The following is a 21816-nucleotide window of genomic DNA, read 5'->3' as shown; positions in this document are numbered from 1 at the left end:
ATGCCTCGCTGTTGTGTGTCTTCAAGTCATTTCTGACCCTAAGGATGCATCCACATTGGAGAAATAACCTGGTTTGGCACCACTTTAACTTGTTGTCTGGCTCAAGACTATGGAATTCTGGGAGTTGGAGTTTGTTGTGGGCCCAGAGCGGAGCTTTGCTCTGCTCTGGGCCCCACAACAAACTCCAACTCCCAGAATTCCATAGCCTTGAGCCAGACAACAAGTTAAAGTGGTGCCAAACCGGGTTATTTCTCCAATGTGGATGCAACCTCTGGTTTTCTTGGCAAGATTTGCTCAGAGGGGGTTTACCATTGCCATCCTCTGAGGCTGAGAGAGTGTGACTTGCCTAAGGTCACCCAGTGGGTTTACATGGCCGAGTCGGGTTTCGAACCCTGGTCTCCAGCGTCATAGTCCAACAGTCAAACCAATCACATTCTGCTTATTCCCAGTGTAGACTCTGAGAGCTGTAGTCCACAAAGCAACTTTTCCAAGCTCTGTTCACTCCCTATGGCCATTTGCCACATTACTGAAAGGCTTCTCCAGATGTTGTTGGGACTGCAACACCCAGCATTCCTCATTAGGAGTTGTTTGGCTGATGGGAGCCGATCCTCACTAACATCTGGAGGGCTCCATGATGTTCTCCCACTATTGGCCCAGGTGCGATGGCTCATTCATGCGACAGTCCCAGTATGGATGTATCCAAATAGTGTAATGGGGCATTGCTCCCTTCTGTCCCCTTCCCTATCCCTTAAACATCTGTTTTGTCACACTATGATCCATTGTGGCTGAATAGCGGGGTATAAATACTCAAAATAAAAAGAGACGAATGTCACTCAGTTTCCAGAACAGAGGAAGTTCAAACTCAAAAACATGGAGTTGAAAGAGAAGCCAAGGGCCATCCAGTTCAACCTCCTGCCATGCAGGAATACACAAGACACATACGGTCAGCATTCCTACCTTTTCCAGCATGTTTTTGTTTGTTTGAATAAATAACTTTGGAATCACACATTGATAGTTAATGTAACACGGTTACCTATGTATGGGGGCTTCCTAATCCATTCCCTTTAGGGTTCATAGAATCCTAGAGTTGGAAGAGACCGCAAGGGCCATCCAGTCCAACCCCATTCTGCCATGCAGGAACTCACACTCCAAGCATCCCTGACAGATGGCCATCCAGCTTCTGTTTAAAAAACCTCTTTAAAAAGAAACTCCATCACCCTTCAATGGAGCATTTTCCATTGTCGAACAGCTCTTATTTTCCGAATGTTGAGGTGGAATCTCGTTTCCTGTAGTTGCATCCATTGTTTCGGATCCTATTTTCTGGAGTAGCAGAAAACAAGCTTGCTCCATCCTCAATGTGACACCCCTTCAAATACTTAAACAGGGCTATCATATCACCTCTTAACCGTCTCTTCTCCAGACTAAACATACCCAGCTCCTTAAGTCTCTCCTCATAAGGCATGGTTTCCAGACCTTTCATCATTTTAGTCCCCCTCATTTGGACACACTCCAGTTTCTCAACATCCTTTTTGAATTGTGATGCCCAGAACTGGATGCAGTATTCCAGGATAGATTTCTACAGTTGGATTCTACATAACATTTTTAAAATGTCTTAACCACTGTTACAGGAACTGGGGCGCTCTCTACTGGAGACTCTTTTGCTGAAGAAGATAGCATTGCATGCTTGCAGAAAACGGCTGGCTTGCTTGACCACCTTTCCTGGTAAGGTTTTGTATATGTGTGTGTTTTTCACACTAATCTCAGATTCTTTCATCGGTAGATAGCTAATTTTGCTCACTTGCATGTGTGTGTGGGTGTCCTAAAGCATTCCTGCAGGAAAAGATAGACCACTAATGTTTTTTTCCCTACAGACACAATTTAAAAATGTTTTAATCACTAGCCGGAGCTCTTTCTATGGGAAAACGTAATTTTTAAAATCTATTTCCAAACCTAGGAACTCATGGGACAGGAGGTATCAGTCACCCCTAGCTTTACCTCTGCTATCATCCATAAATTCACCCCTGCTTAGAATACAAAAGGTTGTTGGATGCTGGAACTCTAGTGAAACTTTGGTTAATCCTGAAAGTTAAAGTAGCGTGTAAGAAAAGATCAGGACACAAACATACAAAAATACAAAATAGGCTTTTTAAACATATAAAGAGAGCAATACTTTTCAAAGACTACACTCATCAGAGAAAGGGCGCTGTTTGATACAGCTCACAACAGTACGCTCAGTGGTGAATTTACATTATGTACGTATTTAAATTATATACGTATAGTTATACATGCTAAAAATTAGCAATTGTTTGCAGAAGAGCACATCTCCAGTCTCTCCACTGTCATCTATTTGCTGGACTCCTGCAGTGTCCTGGGATATTTGAACCTACTAACTTCTAGGGGTGTGGGACTGAGTAGCAGCTACAAAATGTTAAGAAATGGTTTAACTTGGGGGAGGGAGATGAATATTGGATTTGACAGGGAGAAGACCCTCAGGCCTAGAGACAGGAGGCATGTTTTTAGAATGATGGTTAAGTGACGGCAAGTGTGATGGCTTGCAAGCTGGCTGTCTACCTGAATGGACGGAATAAGGGCGAGTCAGGTAACACGCATTGAAGCTACAATCAGCCCTCTTTGTCCATGGATTTTTTATCCATGAATTCAAGCATCCACAGCTTGAATATATATATATATTTAAATGTATACATTCCAAATAACAAACCTTACCTTTCCATTTTATATAAGGGACACCATTTTGCTATGCCGTATTTAATGGGATTTGAGCATCCACGGATTTTGTTATCCACGGGGGATCCTGGAACCAAACCCCAGTGGATAAGAAGGACCCACTGTATGTGAAATCTGAAGGGGGAAACAACAGAGTGAAAAGCAGGGGCAAGTAACAAGAAAGCAGAGCAGGGAGGAAACATTTCCCACATGGTCTGAGGTTAAAATTAAGATACCAGGGAGGAAATATCTCAGATAGAGATGAGAAAAGGGATAGGGAAGAAAGCTAAAACAGGGTTGAGACTAACAAAAGGGGCAGGAAGAAAACAGCCCAGGGATGAGAGAGGTTATGGGAAAGAAACATCTCACACAAACATCTCACACAAGAGAGAAGAGGCAGAAAGGGAGCACCTCATACAGAGCCCATTGATGAGAGACGGCACAAGAAGGAAACACCTCCTAATTTCACTCCAGAATTAAGAAGCAAGTTTCACAGAAGTTATTCTGTTGATGGAATAAGCTAACCTGCTGGGCCTCTAGAACTGCAACCTCCGTTTCCATTTTCCACCCTCTCCATCATTTTCGACAAGAAATTCTATAATTCAAAGGAGAGTTTGGAGGGGAACAACAACTGGGAAAACTGGGATACATCTAGATTACTTTGGCTGTCCTTCTAGATCTATTTATATAAATAAGGTTTGTTTGTTTTTCTTCTGTTCTTTTGGTCTCAATAAATACCAGCAATATACGGACTGTCCATTATTGCAATTAATGCCCCTGCAGGCTAGGATTTTGGACAAAGAAAGCAAAAATGGGCTTAGATATAATTTTCTTCAGCTTCATCTGTGTCCAGTGAGTACTTGTTGAAGGCTAGAGGGAAAGAAAGAAAGACACAAATGTCAATACTTTGGTTCTTTTATCCCAAAAGGAACCACTTGTTGGTCCCAAGAATTTAAAATGGTAGAATCAGAGTTGGAGGGGAAACCAAAGGCGCCTAATCCTACCTCTTTCCATTCAGGAATACACAGCTAAAGCAACCAGAAAACTGGGCATCTAAGGAAGGAGAGAGTTGTGTCACCCATTTCTGACACATTTCTTGTGTGTCTTCTAGTTGGCCCTGATTTATGGTGACCCTGTTATAGGGTTTCCTGGCAAGATTTTCGGTGTGTGTGTGTGTGTGTGTGTGTGTGTGTGTGTGATTACTTTCCATTGAGATTGACAGAGTGTGGTTTGCCCAGTTTAATTCACTGGGTTTCAAGGGTTGAGTGGGAATTTGAACCCTGGTCTTCTGGAGACCTACTCCAGCACTCTAACCACAGTACTATGGAAGGGCACACTGGCTCAGTTTTCTTGGCCACACTGATCCAGAGGTTTGCCACTATGGTTTTCCTGTTAGGCTGCAAAAAACGCAACTTGTCCAAAGCCACAGTGAGGTTTCTGTGGCTGACTGGGGATTTGAACCCTTGTCTCCCAGAATCCTAGTTCCACCCTCAAACCACTATACCCTGCTGGCTCTCAGTGTTGTCAAGTAGACGCCAACTAATAGCAATGATATCCTAGGTTTTCTAGGCCAGGTTTGTTTAGATAAATAAATAAAAAAATTAAAAAAAATAGATGAAGTTTGTAGGGATGAGAGATTGGGACTTGCCCAGATCCACACATTGGGCTTACATTGGCTTAACAGGGATTCGAACTCTGGTTTCTCACAGTCCTAGTCGAGCACTGCAACTACTACACTATACGAGCACTACAGACATATCTTCAGTGATGCAAATGTGTGCAATGCAAGCAGGGGAAAATGAATAGAAGCAGGAGTTCTGTTAGGTAATTTAAGACCAGGGTGGACCTTTTAAAACTCCAAAGGCCAAATTCTAATCTGGTCATTTCCTTGGCCTGCTTTATCTGCTCTATTACAGATGGAAGAAGGAGCATGGCCAGCATAACAGTGGTTCAGTGAGAGCAATTGCTTCAGAGACCCTGTACTGGACAGAGGCCAAGTGCAGAACAGAAAGAGCTAAGCGTGCTGCTTTGCTGATATCCTCCAACTGTCCAGATTTGGCAGGGACAGTCCCGATTAATCCTCTGCCATCCCAATTTTCCCAGCTACTTTAAAAGTGTTCCAGTTTCTCTTTCCTCCTCTTACTTCCCCCTTTCCCATCAGCTTACTTCCATTGCTACAAACTGCTCTCAAAATGTAAAAGTAGCGTGCAGTTCAGCAGAGAAGCAGAGAAAGGAGAGGGCAGAGTCTTGACTTTCCCAAGAGGCTCAGACAAAAATAAAGTGTTGCAGCTAGTTTGTCCTTTCTCATTATTATTATTTGCCATTTTGATCACACCCTGAGGTTGCTTGGCTATTAGTTTTCATCCATGAAATGTTGGAAGGCATGGGCTTCGGAGATCCAGTAGTACCTCACCGAGCCACAAAATTCACTGTGGCTGTGAATTTTGTGGCTTAATGTAAGCCTCTCCCTTCCGCCTTCTCTTCTACCTCGCTTTCTGGTCTACTTTGTAGGTCAGTTGTGACTTGACAGGAGGGAAGAGGGGGGCATTTTCACTGTCTTCAGCACATTGGAGGAAAGATGGGATAGAAATATAATCATAGTAAAAGAGATTACAGTCAGCCCTCTGTAGCCATAGGGTTTTTTTTATCTCTTTGATCGAAGTGGTGTGTGTGTGTGTGTGTGTGTGTGTGTATTCCAAATAGCAAACCTTGATTTTGCCATTTTATATAAGGAACACCATTTTGATATGCCATTGTATTTAATGGGACTTGAACATCTATGGATTTTGGTATCCATAGGAGTTCCTGGATCCAAACCCCAGCAGATACAAAGGCCCCACTGTATTCTTATCTGGTTGCTCTTTTTTTCTTTTCTTTTAAGTGTCAGAAATTGAACTCAAGGCCTTCCAATGGTGGCTAGTAGTTTCTTAGGCACAGGGATACTCTGGATTTAACCTGAACTGTAAAGATGATTTCTAAAGTGCTGAACCCTTTCCCCCAAACAGGTATGGGACCTTGGATAGCTCCTTTAAAGTTTGAACTGGAACCCCGAGTGCATATTCCCATGGCCACTAGGATTTTCTACACACAAAATGAACATTCAAAGTTACAGCTTCCTACCTGCACAGCTTCCATAATGCTGGACTCCGATGGATTGCCCCAAGAAGCATGTGGCTCGCCGTAGGTGGCAAGTGGAAGGGTAAGTGATGTTGTTGTTCCCACAGATGGCATGGTTCAAACTGGTGGGATCCGGGCAAGGGGCAGCCCTGCACATGACACAGTGGGAACTGCCTGTCTGATCTACAACACATGTGTGGGTTCCAGGACACACGACAGCAGAGCAAGATTCTTTGGTGGGGATGAAGGAGGAGAGTGGACACCGGAAAGAGAAAAACAAAATCAGGTGAAAATCAGAAAATTCTCTCCATCAGGATAGGTACAAATAGAATTTACATTTCAATGCAACTTCATAGTGAACTCAGTACTCTCTAAGCAGTTTAAAATCTGTAAGCCAATTGCCCCCAACAAGCTGGGTACTCATTTTACTGACCTACGAAAGGATGGAAGGCTGAGTCAACCTTGGAATTCTGGGATCAAACTCAAATGCATGCCATCCTTACACAACCCAGGGTTCTTCCACACTGTACAATTATAGCAGTGTGATTCCACCACTTTAGAGGTAGAATATCATCGAGTGTGGAAGTTCTAAGACAGTGTGACTCCTAACCACAAGAATATCCCATGCTCTTGCCACCTTCTAAGGTTCTGTGGCAGTAGGTTCTGTAGATGAATTAACTGATTAGTGACTATATGAATCTAAAAAAGACCTTGCTGGAGTCTAGACCAATTATTCCAGCATTCTGATCTCATGGTGGTCAAACAGACATCCTAACAGGGATTCCACGAGCAGAATACAAGCACAACTGCACTTTCCCATCCTATGGAATCCTGGAATTTGTTTAGGAAGGGGTATTTAGAATTCTAGGCCAGGGAGCTCTAGTGCTTCATCAGACTATGAACCCCAGGATTTTATAGGATGCAGCCATGGACATTAAAATGTATGGGAGTGCATTGCAAAATGGTAGCCGGTGGAGTGACTGATGCACCATGGCCTGTTGCACAAAAGGCTATAATGTGCATCAGTATGCTCACTGCTGCACATCTAGACATCAGTTGTGAAGTATGGGAAGAAAATGTGCATTGAAAGTGCCTGATGCGCTCCAGGAGTGCTGAGTGCACATTTGAGCACTCTTGCCAATGCCTGTTTGTGAATTTTCTCTATTGATTAACATGCTTTGTTGCATTTCTGCAACATAGCTAAGTACTGTATAACATTACAAAATATAGACTGTTGACTTAGGATCTTAGTAGTCATTATGTCTGTTGTGAGACTGTCATGATGAGTTTCAGGTTTTAACTAGTGTTTAACTACTGTCTACACTTGTTCTTTTAAATTGCTTTTAAATTAACTGTATGCTTTGTTTCATTTTGTTTTAATGTGATAACCTTTTAATTAAAAAAAAATCCCGTGCCTGTTTGTCATCTTCCTTTAAGAACCTATATCTATTTGAAGTTCATTGTATGGAATATTGTATCATAGTTCTGAGGAAAAGACAATCTATAAATAAGTAGCAAGAGGATGGAAAGGAAAGAGGACAAATCATGATAGTTGAAGGTGGGAGAGAAAGAATCTCTGCCTGGTAAAGTCCAGCATGGAGTTTACCAGATTTGGAAACTCCAGCATGGGAACAGAAGTGTCACAAAAGCATCTGGTTTGGGTTGTTGAATTACAGAGGGGCCTACAAAAGTGGAGAGGGTCACCTACTTTTGCATCGCCCTTGGTACATCACTTCCAGGTCCGGGTGGCCTCGGCACTTGGCGGTCAAGAGATCACACTCATCCCGGTAGGTGAAGCCATCTGACCCGCACACTTGAAGCTTCCTAGGGAGGTTGGAGCAATCTGGAGCACATGTGCAGTGCGGCCGCCCGTATTTCATTTTGCAGACTTTTCCTGGCCCACAGTCCACTCCATCACAGGTTTCTGGCAAGAGAAAGAATAAAGCAAAGAGTAAGTAATAATCAATACAGAGTAAAAGAACAAGCTAAACATGAGTCAACAGTGTGATGCAGCAGCCAGAAAAAGTCAGTGCAATTCTGGTTTGCATCAACAGTGTCCAGACTCAGGGAAGTAGTAGTGCCACTCGACTCTGCTTTGGTCACCTGGAATCCTATGTCCAGTTCTGGGCACCACAGTTCAGGAAGGTTATAGAGAAGCAAACATGTCTAGAGCAAGGTGATCAAAGGTCTGGAAACCAAGCCTTATCAGGAACATGTTCGGGAACTGAGTATGTTTAGCTTGGAGAAGAGAAGACAAAAATATATAATACAGTCATCACTACATATGTGAAGAGATGAGGTGTGGAAAATGGAATAAGTTTGTTTTCTGTGACTCCAGATAATAGGGTTTAGGCTCTAAAATAGGATTTTATGGCATGGTTTCTTTACAGGGGATTTTCACTGTCTTCCTTTGAGGCTGAGAGAGTGTGACAGGCCTGAGGTCCAGGCTGAGCAGGAATTCATTCCTTGCTATGTTGGGATATCGATTCCAAATCTCAAGACGATGCTGGCTCTCCTCCAGACTACAGTGACCACTGTGCCTTCAGGTAAACTGTGACTTATGCTAATACTCTCTTAGAGATTTCTGGAGAGATTTATTCAGAGAAGATTTGCCATTGCTTTCCTCCAATGGTGAGACAGTATGATGATTCACCTAGAGTCACCAAGTGGGGGCTTGAACCCTAGTCTCCCAAAATCAGACTCCAACTCTCAAACCACTGAACTATACTGGCTCTTTGGTGTGAATACTTTGCTTTTCTGTGCCTTCATACCATTTCTGACTTATGGCAACCTACTCTTTCACAAGACACCTCCCCAAAGGTGGCTGACAATGAAGGTGGCCATTTTCAGTATCATGTCTTTGAAAAATTTTGGATCATACTTCATCATCATCCCAACCAGCGTGACTCACTGGAGACATTTTTGAGTTGTAGCTTACAAGATCTAGAAGGGACCAGGTGTACACAGTTAAACAATGCATCTAAATATTGGTTGCTATTGTGTTAACCTATGGCTATAATCAGTACATTTTGGCTGTATATGTTAGAATAACAAAGCAAACTGGTATCTTCTCTTTCAGGGGTGGGAAATGTCTTCCATGCAACCCTCACTCCCATGGGATAAATTCTTAGAAGGCCACATTCTGGTGAAAGGTAGGGCCAAAGGGAAAAAGGAGGCAGAACAGAGATACCAGCAGAATTCAGCTTCAGGTTTTCACTGTCAGTCACTTTAAAAAATACCTTTCGACTACAGAATGTAAGAGCTGGCCCTACATAGTATCCTTATTTTTTTATGACAGTGATCAAGCTCCAAAGGCAAAAAGCATTCCTGTTATGTGCCTTCATGAGCAATGTGGAGGGAAATAAATTTGCAGGAAAAGGGCAGCCAGAGAATGAGATTCCAGCAGAGAAAAGCCTTTTATCAGACAATGGGCTGTACTGTTTCGGCTTCCATGACATGAAAACAAGAACCAGCAACATGTCAGTGGAAGATCTGTCTGGAAAAAAGGTGGGGGGGATGTAGGGGGAATTCTCTCCCCCATTATTTTGCCTGGAGGGAAAGGAGAGAGCTAGTGAGAGACAGACACAAGCATTGTGTCCATGGGTCACCCCAGGGCAAGAAAATGTCTGGTAGGGTTCACACAAAGGGATGTGTGTTGGGTGAGGTGGGCGCAAACTAATTTCCCCCAAAGCTGTCTCATCAGCTGTCTGGCCTTTTTTGTTTTTAGAAAAAGAGGAATATTTTGTTCCCAATGGTTTCCTGGCAGCATGACGAACTGATAAAGGTGCCCATCTCATCTGGCATTATATTTTCCAAATCATTTCTTTTTTGGAAGGAAGGTCTCCCAAAGAGACAAAGTTGAGTTGGAAGGGAGCGCATGGGTCATCTAGTCCCAGACAACAAAAATATACCTTCCAGCATTTCTCAAATGGAAGCCAGGACACACGCAGCAGAGTGACATAAGTGAGTGGTCAAGAAGGCAAAAATTATTAATGAGGAACAGCAGAAAAGCTGGGAGAAGCTGCAACGGTTTGATTTTGCCTGATCCTCCTGGGAAGGACAAAATTCTTTTGCCTCCTCTCTTCTCCCTCCTTAAATGAGTGCGAACTACTTTTGCCCTTTGCACCTGCGTAGAGGATGAAGGGGAAAGTGGCAAGAGGGGAGAGAAACTCAGACATTTTAAAAACAGCTGGGAAAAGTGGGCTTTCCATGCCAAATTGGGACAGTTCCTCGACAGAACTCTTAAAAGTGGACTTCCATTGCCCTGTCTGCAGAGGTTGTGTGTAATACCAATAGTGTTCAATGGATTGAGGCTCCTGTGTTTGGCAGGCTTCATTCACAATGCTGGGCTGGAGTTGAAGAAATAAACTATAGCCCTGCTGCCTTTGGAATCTTATCAGCTTGTAAGTCTGTCTGCCATTAATCGGAACAGCAGACGTTACACAACTCTCTCCAAGGCCAGGGCAGGGGTTCCAGCATCAGCTTTACTGCAAGTTGGGGGGATTTTTAAGCTGATGATACAGATGCCTGTGGGATTCCACCTTCTCTTGAATTGCAAGATAACTTGGCTGAGAACTGGAGGCGTTGGGAGGAAGCTTTCAAATTATATCTCAGTGCATCTGAACTTGAAAATGTTGCAAAGTGATGACAAATAGTTGTCTTGTTATATCATTTGGTGGAGGAAGGAATATATATAATACTTTTGTTTCCCCTGAAGAAGATGCAAGAGATGTCTCATAGGTTATAGAAAAATTTAGAAGCCATTTTCTAACTTGTAAGGACATTTTTGCACCCCCCAGAACCATGTGTAGAGTCCAGGAGTCATCACTGAGCAATCTGTTGCTGAATTTAGTTGTGAGTTGTAGAGCCAACGTGATGTGGTGGTTTGAGTGATGGACTAAGACTCTGGAGACCAGGATTCAAATCCCGACTCAGCCATGTAAACCCACTGGTGATCTTGAACAAGTCACACACTCTCAGCCTCAGAGGATGACAGTGGCAAAACCCCTCTCTGAAGAAACTTGCCAAGAAAACCCCAAAATAGATTCACCTTAGGGTTGCCATAAGTTGGAAATGACTCAAAGACACGCAACAACAAGAAGTTGTGAATTTGGTACTGCAAGCAGTGGTATATTGAGAGATAAAATTGTGTTCATCACAAAGGAGACTGAAAGAAAGACTTCTGGCCTAGGCTTCTTTGTGAGATGTATTGTTAATAATAATAATAATAATAATAATAATAATAATAATAAGTTTTAATTATATCCTGCCTCTCCAAAGGGATCGAGGCGGGTTAACTAAAGTATGCCTACTTAAAAGGAAACAAACCATGTGCCAACTTATGTGTATCCTTTTCCAGCCTTTGAGTTTTATCTTCAAGTGTAATATAATAATAAGTGTAGTCAGATTCTGATTAATTTGAGCAAATTCCAAAGACATACCTTCTAATGATTGTCTGATGTAGTTTTCTGTGGGTTTTTTGGGGCATGTGGCTGCATTCTGGAATTATTTTTCATTGTTCCTGACATTTTACCCGCATCTGTGGCTGGCATCTTCAGAGGCTGATGGCATGTGTGGAGTATATATACCTGTGGGACCCTTGTTTGGGACGAAGTGGGTTTTTTTTACATGTTAATGGTGGAGTTAGTTTGTGTGTTGTACTGTGTGGAATGGCACAGCCTGGAGGTGTGTTGGGGGGGGGATACGCGAGGAGGATTTGTGTCTATTTAATTGGTAATCCATTGTCTGTGGGGAAACCTCTTGAGCCTGGGTGGTCTTCATTTGCTTGTCTTGAGTCTTGACTTTGGTGTTTTTCAGGACTGGTAGCCAAACAAATTCCACTTGCATAGCCCCCCAACAACACACCTCCAGGTTGCGCCATTCAACACCGTACAACACACAAATTAACTCCACCACTAACATGCAAACCACTTCCTCCCAAACAAGGGTCCCACAGGTATATATACCCCACACACTTCCATGCCACCAATCTCTGAAGATGCCAGCCACAGATGCAGGTGAAATGTCAGGAATAAATTCTTCCAGGACATAACCGCACAGCCCGAAAAAAACGCAGAAAATTATGGATGCGGGCCGTGAAAGCCTTCGACTTCATATTGTCTGATATCTTTATATTAATATGAAATTCCTCCATTTTCTCACTATCTACTGATCATGTTTCTCCTTCCAATGGTTCATTTTCTGCATTTCTGCAAGGAGTTGTCTATTTGTATCAGCCACTTTTCCTGGCTGTTACGGTAATTTGAGGGTCGTCTTCTTCTTCCCAGTTTCAGCTGAGCCGCAGTCCTTGACAGCTGTCAGATTTTGAAAAGAAGACCTTTCCTATGCAATCGTTGTTCTTAACTTCTAGATGCCCTTAAATTAAATTAATATGAATTTAAAGATATCAGACAAAGTACAGTTCCTCTCATCTGTAAAACTCTCTCATTTTGCAGGGGCTGCTGGAACCTTGAGTTTATTCTGGCTTTCGCTTCCTGGCCCAGAGTCACCAGCCATCATCCTTGACTTTATCAGCTGAAAGGTAAGCAAAGCCTTCTCTTCCCAGCCAGTAAGTCTTTCCTTCATTCTTAAGACAAATCAGTTCAAATCAAAATAACCTCTTGTTCTCTTGCTCTAATTTTAAGTTGCTTCTTCAACATTTCTAATGGGGCTTTTTCTTTAATTTTCTTTAGAAACCCCCAGGAAATGTCTCTTTAAGTCCTTATAAAAGTTTAAACATTTTACTACATTTAACAAATGTGTAGAAGGTATTGGTGCGTGGAGTCAGTTGCAGCCTCTTGGTCCTTACGTTGTGTGTTGTGTGCCTTCAAGTCCTTTCCGACTTATGGCGACCCTATCCTGGGTTTTTTTGTGGCAAGATTTGTTCAGAGGAGGTTTGACTTTGCCTTCCCCTGTGGCTGAGTGTATGTGACTTGGTCACCTAATGGGTTTCATGGCCAAGCAGGAATTGAACCCTGATCTCCAGAGTCCAGTGCTCAAACCACTATGCCAAGCTGGCTCCTATGTTAATTGATGATATATATATATATATATATATATATATTCGGGTGCATCGCACTGACAAGCGGCTCAGGGTCTGAGTCTCGTCCTCTCTGTCTTTCCTGCCGTCCCGCAGGTGCATTCCATGGTTCAGCTCCCAGACAGATTTCTGGGCACCTGTAGGCTCCATCCAAGTCACCCCACACCCAGGGAACGATTTCTGTCAATATGAGTGTTGCTAGACCTACAACTGTCATCTCAACAGCTTTGCTGAGACTGTGCATTGGAAGTCCAGAAGACATGCCCTGGGCCAGCCTGATTCGTGCCACAAGTGTGGCCAGCAGGGCAGTCTGCTGGCAGAGGTGGCCTTACTGTTGAAGGGCATGTGTGTTTACCTGTCTTGTGCACTCCACCTCTCTCTCCCTTAATGCCTGTTTGTGATGCACCTTCCTCCATCGTTCATCTGCCTCCCTCTCCCTGAACTCAAAGGTGCGCTCCCACTTCCACTCCAGATGTGCCAATAGGTGTGTGCTCCTTGAGGCAATCAACCACAATGAAGAAAGCCAGTAAGAAAATAATCTTATTTGAGATGTGGCTGGAGATACCATGCACAACCAAGAAGACAAACAAATGGGTTCTAGAATAGATCATGCCTGAACTCTCCCTGGAAGCCACAATGACTAAATTGAGACTGTTGTAATTTAGCCATATCATGAGAAGGCAGGACTCATTAGAAAAGACAATATTAGGCGAGGTAAGAAAGGAAAGAAAAAGAGGGAGACCACACACGGACCTGGATGTGCAAGAATTAAGCAGTGCAGTGGAGGACAGGGGCTCTCATCCACAGGGTTGCCATGAGTCGGGATCGACTCGAGGGCCCTTAACAGCAAATGCTATTCTAAAAGCATTTTGGTCTTTAAAATTGATTTTAAAATGGGCTTTTAAACTGGTTTTAAATCTGTTTTTAGAGAATTTGTTTTTTTAATAGCTAGAATCTGTTTTGAAGAAAAGATACAATTGGTCTCCTGCTGCTAAAGCGATGGCGAATCTTTCGCATACATCAGTCTGACCCAATAGTGCCAATGCTCAGAGAGCATGGGAACTATGGTCCAAAAACACCTAGAGGGACCATGTTATTTCCACCTATCTTTGTCATAATGGTGTTTACCTTTGCAAGGGTGACAGGTTACCAGGCCAAGGATTCTGAGGAGGCTGATTTTGTTGTCTGGATGTGAAGAGTTTGACCATGCCATGTCTGTGTTGCCATTTGCACAACACTCTTCCCAGGTAACGCTGGTTCGGATGATCATGGTACACTTGGCTTCCCGTCCTTCTTGTAACCAGCAGATCCCTCCTGTTGACAGAAAGAGAGAAATTAGATAAATAGTGGTAAGGTAACTGATGGAACTCACTGCTTCAGGATAGCTATACGCTTAGAAGTGACTCCATCCTAGTGAATGTTGGGGGATTGTAGTTTGGTGAGGGACTAGTTCTTCCTGGCTGAGATATTGACACTAATACAAATCTGAACAAGCAAATCAAAATGCTACAAATAGCACGGGTTAAAGGAGAGGATGGGGATTTCGCTTTTGCAGTTGCCTGAGGCAAAAGCAAACTGCTGCATTCTTTTCTACCTTGTATGCCCTTCCTCATTGATAACTTTCCCCCTATTATTCATCTGTGAAGTTTTGTAGGGGATGGAGAGAATGGGAGTTGAAATCTGGAAGGCTGCACATTGGCCACCTCTTTGTTGTATTTCCAGATCAGTCTGTAAAGAGACTGAGAGGGGTTAGAGTAAGGGAAGGACTAGGGAAGGAATATGTGATGGGAGAGGCGGGGCGGGGTTGGGGGAGTATGGGACTCCATGAGATCTTGTCTGGGACTTTTTGAAATCCATTTTCTATAGCCACCTACCCCAAACTTATCCTCCTCCTTTTCTGGTATGGAGTGAAACATAACTTTCCACCACCCCAACCAAAGGCTCCCAGCCAGCTGGCAACCAAATCAAAAGACTGTTTGTTCCTTCATCTCATGAATTAATCTCTAAGAGAGGGAAACCTCAAATTCCAGAAGCATGTATACATGTATACAGTCTCACAAGGACGCCTGACAAACCTATTTTGATCAGTCGCTTTGCCCAACTCACCATCCAACAGGATGGGCCTCTGTGACCCCTGCTATGCCAGCCTCAAAGGGAGGCAGACAGCCAGGCTACTGCAAAAATAAATAAATAACATGTTTTCTCTCCCCCCATAATATCATTATATGTAATAGTTTGCTCTAAGGACCGAAGAGCACGCATGGAGTGTTATGAACATTTGAGACCAGAGTTTGATCCCTGGCCATGGAAATCCACTGGGTGGGCATTGCACTCTTCGCTCTCAACCTCATTCTCGGAAAAAGGCAAAGACTCTCTGAACAAATTTTGCAACGAAAACCCCATAGTAAGGGTCATCATAAGTTGGAAATTACTTAAAGGTACACAACGACAACTAGAAGTTAACTGTCAACACTGGGGGGGGGGATTAAAATACACATACACACATGCCTTAGGTGGAAGGAAAGCCCCTAAAACATCCTTTAGTGACTATTTATGGGGAGAATTTTTGAAAGAAATTTGCAGGTTGGGAATGGACCTCCAGGCCCTGGAGGGCTAACATACGTCTCTCCCAGTTGCTCCCTTCTGCCCTAAAATAAGATTTCAGTTGTGTCAATGGATGTGAGACGTGTAAACCTGCCTTTGCACTTTCTCCCTTTGACTTTCCACAATCGTATTTTCACATACTGGTCAAGACTATAGGTTACCAATCAAGGTAGTCAAGTTTTGTGGTGGGGAAACGACTGTGTTCTTCCTAATTGGTGCCAGAAAATATGTCTTTCACTACAAATTTCATAATCCCCCAGCCATCATAATTATATTGGTCTGCTTTATCACAAGTATATGGGGGACAGATGGACAATGGGTTTCTCCTAACAGGGCCAGTGTTCCAGAATGGGTTAATGTAGTTCTTTCTATTAATGCAGTGTTTGTATCATTCCATATTATGTATTACGCATCCTGGCAGTTTTCAACACAGCTACAGCAGTTTATTCCTACCTTTCAATTCTTTTTAATTTGGGACATATTATAATTGTCCGGTTTTATTTATTTTTCTTATGGTTGTGGTGCTATAGATTTAGAACATAAGTGTATCAGCACATCTGTGCATTGGTAAGGTATGTAGAATGCTGTATTCCGCTCCCCTGAGCTAGAGTGTTATCTATAGAGAGAGAATAATAAGAGTTGGAAGAGACCCCAACCAACCCTCTGACATGCAGGAATACACAAAACACTCCCGACAGATAGCTGTCCAGCCTCCATTTGAAAACATCCAAAGAAGGAGACTGTCACTTTCCAAGGCTGCTTCTTCCACTGTCTAACAGCTCTTACTGCCAAGAAGTTCTTCCTAGTGTTTAAATGGAATCGCTTTTCCTGTAGTTTGGATCCATTGCTCTGTGCCCTAGTCCCTGGAGCTCCAAGTCCATCCTCAATACGGTTAGTCCTTTGTAATAAATAAATACATTTAAAAATCAAAGGATTCCATAGGACAGAGCTGCAGTGATTCGTGGTATCAGAATGCTATAATTGCATAAAGTGAGATTTTTAGTTTCATTACCCAGCCTTTTAATATATATATATATATATATATATATTAGATTGTAAGCCTTAGGGCAGGGAACAGTCTGAATAACTATCTGTAAGCTGCTCTGGGAGCCTTTAGGGCTGAGGAACGAGGTATAAATACAGTAAATAAATGAATAAAAAATTATATAATTTTAATGAAAAATTAAGCTGGGACCATTTTGGTGCAAAATCCTCATGGGCTTCAAAAAGAAGAATTAGGATATTCTCACCAGCGGGCCCACTAAAAGCCTTAGGGGTTTCTCTTTTTGCATGCCCCCAATTTCACACCATCAAACATGTGGCCAGGATGACAAAAGTTGTTAACAATTAAGAATACGCAAGCGAGGAGACACTACAACAGTTTGCTTTTGCCTGAGCCTTCTTTGAAAGGTGAACGTCTCCTTTCCTCTCCCTTTGCTCAGTGCAAAATACTTTGGATTCAGTTTACATCAGTTGAAGGAAGCTGAGGGCCAAGGGGGAAACTCAGGTGAGAAAGTGGGACATTTTTAATCAGGTGAAACGTGGGAAAGAAGCGTCTTTCTGTTCTGCACTTTCTGTTCTCTCCAGCACCGTGCCACTGTTAAACTGGCCATGAGACTATCTTTATTGAGGAATAAACATAAAACAAGATTCCACTTGAGGTTGCCTCTTTGGTCTCCTATGGAATGTGTGCCTGATTTCTTATGGTGACCCAAAGGCGAACCGTTGTTGTTGAGTGCCTTTGAGTGTAGTGTGACCCTAAAGAGAAACCTATCATAGGGTTTTCTTGGCAAGATTAGTTCAGAGGAGTTTTGCCATTGCCATCCTCTGAGGTTGTGACTGGTCCAAGGCCGCCCAGTGGGTTTCTATGGCTGAACTGGGATTTGAACCCTGTTCTCCAGAGTCGTAGCCAAACATCCAATTACAGGGTTTTCGTGTCAAGATTTGTTCAGAAGGGCTTTGCCAATGCCATCCTCTGAGGCTGAGAGTCACCCAGTGGGTTTTCATGGCTGAGCTGGGATTCAAACTCTTGCCTCCAGAGTTATAGTCCAGTGTTCAAACCACTACATTGCACAGGCTCTCTTTTAAACAAATTTACCGTATATGAAATAGAAGAAAGGCAGAGCCTGGCTCAAAATATTCGGATGGAAGCCCTCTCTACCACGGGAATTGTACATCATCAGAGCCAAGTGCAGTTTGTAACCAGAATAACTGGCAGGAATGGCATGTGGAGGCTCTCTCTTTCTGGCTTGCCTTTCCTTTCCAAGAGGCACACTTGTACAAAAGGATCCCCTTCAGCTCTCACACTAAACTATGCAGAAAGATTAACTCAACCTCCCCCTTCAAAGGGGAGATTGCCTTTTGAAGACTGCACCTGGGTTGTGCGCTTGAACTCCATCCCAGGCATTTTTGTGTTGTGTTGTGATGAATACTCAGAACACCCCAAATGGCGAACGTTTCTGCAGTGCCAAATTGCCACACTTCTCTTCGCCCTCATTATCTTAATTATAATTAAATTGCTGGCAGCTTCAGAAAGCAAAATAGCGCAATCTCTCTGATTCGCGGCATGTGCTGAAAAGCCAAACCGTGGCGAAATTTGCTTGCACACATAAAACGGAAGCAAAGGATGGGTTGTCGGATCTCAGGGTCTCTGGTATTCATGGTTCATCTCCAGGTGACAGATTAGGGCACAAATTCTCCAGTTTGGGGCAGCTCATCTTGAGGCAAGAAAGGAAAGGAAAAAGTGCACATGTGTATACAGTCAGCCCTCCACATTTGTGGCTTTGACTTTTGCGGATTTGATTATTTGCCGATTTGATTCATATGTTCTCTCTAGGGATGTCTAGCTCCTCCAGATAAATTCTGCAGGAAGTCAACCATAGAGTTGCCCTGGAGGATCTAGAAATTCCTAGGGAAAGCATTTCTCTAGGCATTTGTAGGTCTTCCAGCACATGTGTGTAAATTTTGATGTTGTTTGTTGTTTTTCTGAGCATTTGTTTCTGAAAGGGCAACACTAACATGACTATAACATGAAGTTTCTTGGCTAGATTTCTTAAGTACCCCCCTTCCGCAAACCAGGACCCCATTCACACAATGAAAATAATCCGGGATGAATCCGGGTTATTTCCTTAGTGTTCACACTCGCCCTGAATGCACTCAGTGCATTTTTCAAGGGGAGCTACCAAAAACCCTGCTTAACCTGAGATACTCGATACCGGGCTTTTTCTGCCTTGATCCGCATCTTCAGTGGTGTGAATACGCTTTCGAATTGATTCAGATCGCCCTGTATCATTCAAAGGAATGATAACACAAGGGTTAAAATGACTTGGAGAGATTTGCGAACCCAAAACGTAATGGGAACAATGATTCTGATATGCATTGGCGTGGCTTCTGCTTCTCCTTGGGACAAAAAAACTTGAGTGTGAATTCCTCCCAAGAGTACATAAAAGTGCTTTCTTTGCTTTTAGAACCATGGCAGGTAGCATATGCTAAAGAAAATTGATATTAGCAGGATATTAATGCTGAACACCTGCATTTCTTGCTGGAATTTTTGTTTCAGTAGGAATCCCCGCTTTAAAAACTGGAGCGTCTTGGGAACAGTTCCTTTTCTGTTTGAGATATAGTGGTATGTAAAGTAAAAGTCAAACGATTTCAGCTTTGCCTGGAGTCTTACTTTGGCTGAAAAAGGTGGATGATGGATAGACATTGGAACTGATTCTATATCGAAGTCTACATTGTGTAACTATTAATGCTTAGCTACATTGCTCCAGCACAACAAAACTTCTGATGTACGCTGAGCAATGGCCAAATGGGGATTCTTTTATCTCTCTGGGTATGAACACGTTTATCAGAATTTTGTTCCATCAAACCCGGTTGGACTGAATACAGGAATCGGGTTATTTTTTTGTATACAGTACAAATCTGCGAAAAGGTGAGATTACATCATTACTAAGCCCACATCACACTTTTTTGTGGATTTTTTGGGCTATGTGGCCATGTTCTAGAAGAGTTTATTCCTGATGTTCCGCCTGCATCTGTGGCTGGCATCTTCAGCTTATCAGATTTGCAGATGACACCAAATTAGGAGTAGCAGCTAATACTCCAGTGGAGAGGATCAAAATTCAAAATGACTTGAATAGATTAGAAAGCTGGAATAAACGCTTCTAGAACATGGCCCCATAGCCCGAAAAATCCACAAAAAACTATGGATGCCGGCCATGAAAGCCTTTGACTTCACATCACACTACATATACTTAGACCTCCTCTTTTCCCCTCATTGACCACAACCAACATTGACCACACAACCAACAATGAGACCACAGCCAACATTGCAAGAATAACTTATTTCCACTGGGATACTGATGACAACAGATTCTTTTTATACCTTTTTGTTTTGTTTTACCACGAACGTGGGAATACCCATCTTGGTTTTCCCAGGGATTCCCAAAAATGGGAAAGGGCATTACATTTAATCTGTCCCTATAACCCCCACTTACTTGAAAGAGCGTCTCCTCCGGACGACCATAGCATGCTCAACAGCAGAAGGCAGATCTTCATGGCGAGAAGGAGGGAGATGGGAAAAGCCAACAAGAAGGAAGTGTAGGAGAAAGTTTGGGCCTCTTTTACCTTCTCAGCATTGGGTGACCCGTCTCAGCCGTGGAAAAAGAAGCCAAGGGGACTTGTCTAAGTCAGACTAAGCTGGCATGCCTTGTTCTTTTTGACCGTCTGGGCTCCACGGGAAGAGTAGTGGGTTCTTTCCACCCCTCCTAAAGCCTCAGTTTCACCCTTTCTCTATAGCGCATTTGTGTCTGTATTTCTCTGTCTGTGAGTGTAAGTCTGCTGCTCTGAATCATAACTCTGGGGGAAGGCGGTGTCAACAGCAGCCAGTAATATGTCTGGGAAGGGTATTGTGTCTCTTTTTCACTCTCTGGGGCCCGCTTGGATGTGGCTACATACAAATCCTTGTCGGGTTCATCAATATTGCAGACATACTTTTGCGGTTTTGGAGTTGGCTTCCCCTCCTCTTTCTTTCTTCTGGTTTTGCTCTAAAGCTGAAGTGTGGCTGAGTCCAGAAATTAGACTAAGCCACTTTTTCTTTTGTTTTCTCCTCCCATCTATGCCTAATTTTTATTTCGATCTTTCATTCACACACACACACACACACACACACACACACACACACACGGTTTAGAAAATGATCTTTTCCTCCGCTTCCACAGCCTCATTCCAATGACATGCTTCACACCTTCAGGGGAAATTCCTACTAGAGATTGCTTTCAAGAGTTTCACAATTTATATGCTAGATCTTTGAACACGACTGAAGTGGCAAATTAGAGAGAAAAGATGACTAATGGCAATATACCCTAGATCTATAATGATATAATCAATAATCATCTCCAGTGTAACGCAATCTGATAATTTAATCTTACGTAAACTACTTGTATCGTTTATGCAACCTTTCTATTTTACATGGTTTTGAGTTACAACATGTCTCGCCGGGTCTATTGACTGTATATAAAGACTGACTTGACTTGATATCTTATTTCAATTCCATTACATATTTGGTGTATATTCTCTCTTTCCTATAGAAGCTATCCTTAGTACAGTTTTTTTGTAAAAGGTTAATTGTGTTGGAGCCTCATTTACGGAGAGTAGGTATGAAGTGAAAGAGGCAGTTTGACATGCATGGAGCCAGGGAAGGCCATCACATATTGTGTGGACTTTTATATGTTAAGGTTTACCTTGAATTAAAGCAGGGATTCCCAAAGTGGGTTGTAACCCCCCCAGGGGGCATTGGAAAGGTCCAAGGGGGTATTGAGAGGAAATGGGGGTAGCAGGGGGCTTTCAGTCAAAGTATTAGTGCTCAAGAAAGACAAGGGGAACCAGGGGCCTTAAGGGCCACGAAGAGGGTGGAAGCTATATGAAACATCTTTTCAGGGTCCCTTAAAATCACAGCACAGCCTTGCAGATCACTTGTGTGATAGGTGCCACAACAGTGAGGTCTGGAGGGACCAACTGACTGACTGACAGCGAGGTTCGAAGGGCTGCACTGCCGGGCCACTGCAACACTGAGGTCTGGAAGGACGGACAGTGAGTTCTGGAGGGCTGCACTGCCACGCTGCCACAACACTGAGGTTTGGAATGACTGACTGACAGTGAGTTCTAGAAGTCGCACTGCTGTGACAGCGAAGTCTGGAAGGATAGACTGACAGCAAGGTCCAGAGGGCGGCTCTGCCGCAGCACCACAACAGCGAGGTCCGGAGTGACTGACAACAAGGTCCAGAGGCACCACAACAGCAAGGGCTGGAGGGACCGATAGACAGCAAGGGATG

At 43.2% G+C, this 21816-nt stretch overlaps 1 protein-coding gene across 2 annotated transcripts; it reads right to left on the bottom strand.

The window, feature by feature from the left end:
* Positions 1 to 2131: 2131 nt before the first annotated feature.
* On the bottom strand, positions 2132 to 20404 carry LOC149308481 (follistatin-related protein 3-like). Of its 2 annotated transcripts, none has more exons than XM_089535822.1 (5): positions 19981 to 20404; positions 14009 to 14194; positions 7550 to 7765; positions 5845 to 6072; positions 2132 to 3594 (listed from the first exon to the last, which is right to left on the bottom strand). In XM_089535822.1, the coding sequence occupies exons 1-5, from the start codon at positions 20039 to 20041 to the stop codon at positions 3542 to 3544; spliced, it is 744 nt and encodes a 247-aa protein (XP_089391948.1). In that variant the 5' UTR covers positions 20042 to 20404; the 3' UTR covers positions 2132 to 3541. The 2 variants fall into 2 exon arrangements, with proteins under 2 accessions (XP_089391948.1, XP_089391949.1); XM_089535823.1 differs by having other exon boundaries at positions 20111 to 20404.
* Positions 20405 to 21816: the final 1412 nt, after the last annotated feature.

The sequence above is a fragment of the Sceloporus occidentalis genome, unplaced genomic scaffold, assembly GCF_023333645.1.
Source record: "Sceloporus occidentalis isolate IW3139 unplaced genomic scaffold, rSceOcc1.0.p SCAF_8, whole genome shotgun sequence".
Lineage (NCBI taxonomy): Eukaryota > Metazoa > Chordata > Lepidosauria > Squamata > Phrynosomatidae > Sceloporus > Sceloporus occidentalis.
This window is presented reverse-complemented; position numbering and strand designations above follow the sequence as displayed.

Bases quoted from the DNA above. Each gene is read 5' to 3' on its own strand.
- LOC149308481 (XM_089535822.1), bottom strand. From the start codon at position 20,041: ATGAAGATCTGCCTTCTGCTGTTGAGCATGCTATGGTCGTCCGGAGGA. The intron at 6,073-7,549 runs GTAGGTGACCCT...TCCCCACCAAAG, and splicing joins GTACCAAGGGCGATGCAAAA to AATCTTGCTCTGCTGTCGTG. The intron at 3,595-5,844 runs GTAGGAAGCTGT...CTTTCCCTCTAG, and splicing joins GCATTATGGAAGCTGTGCAG to CCTTCAACAAGTACTCACTG.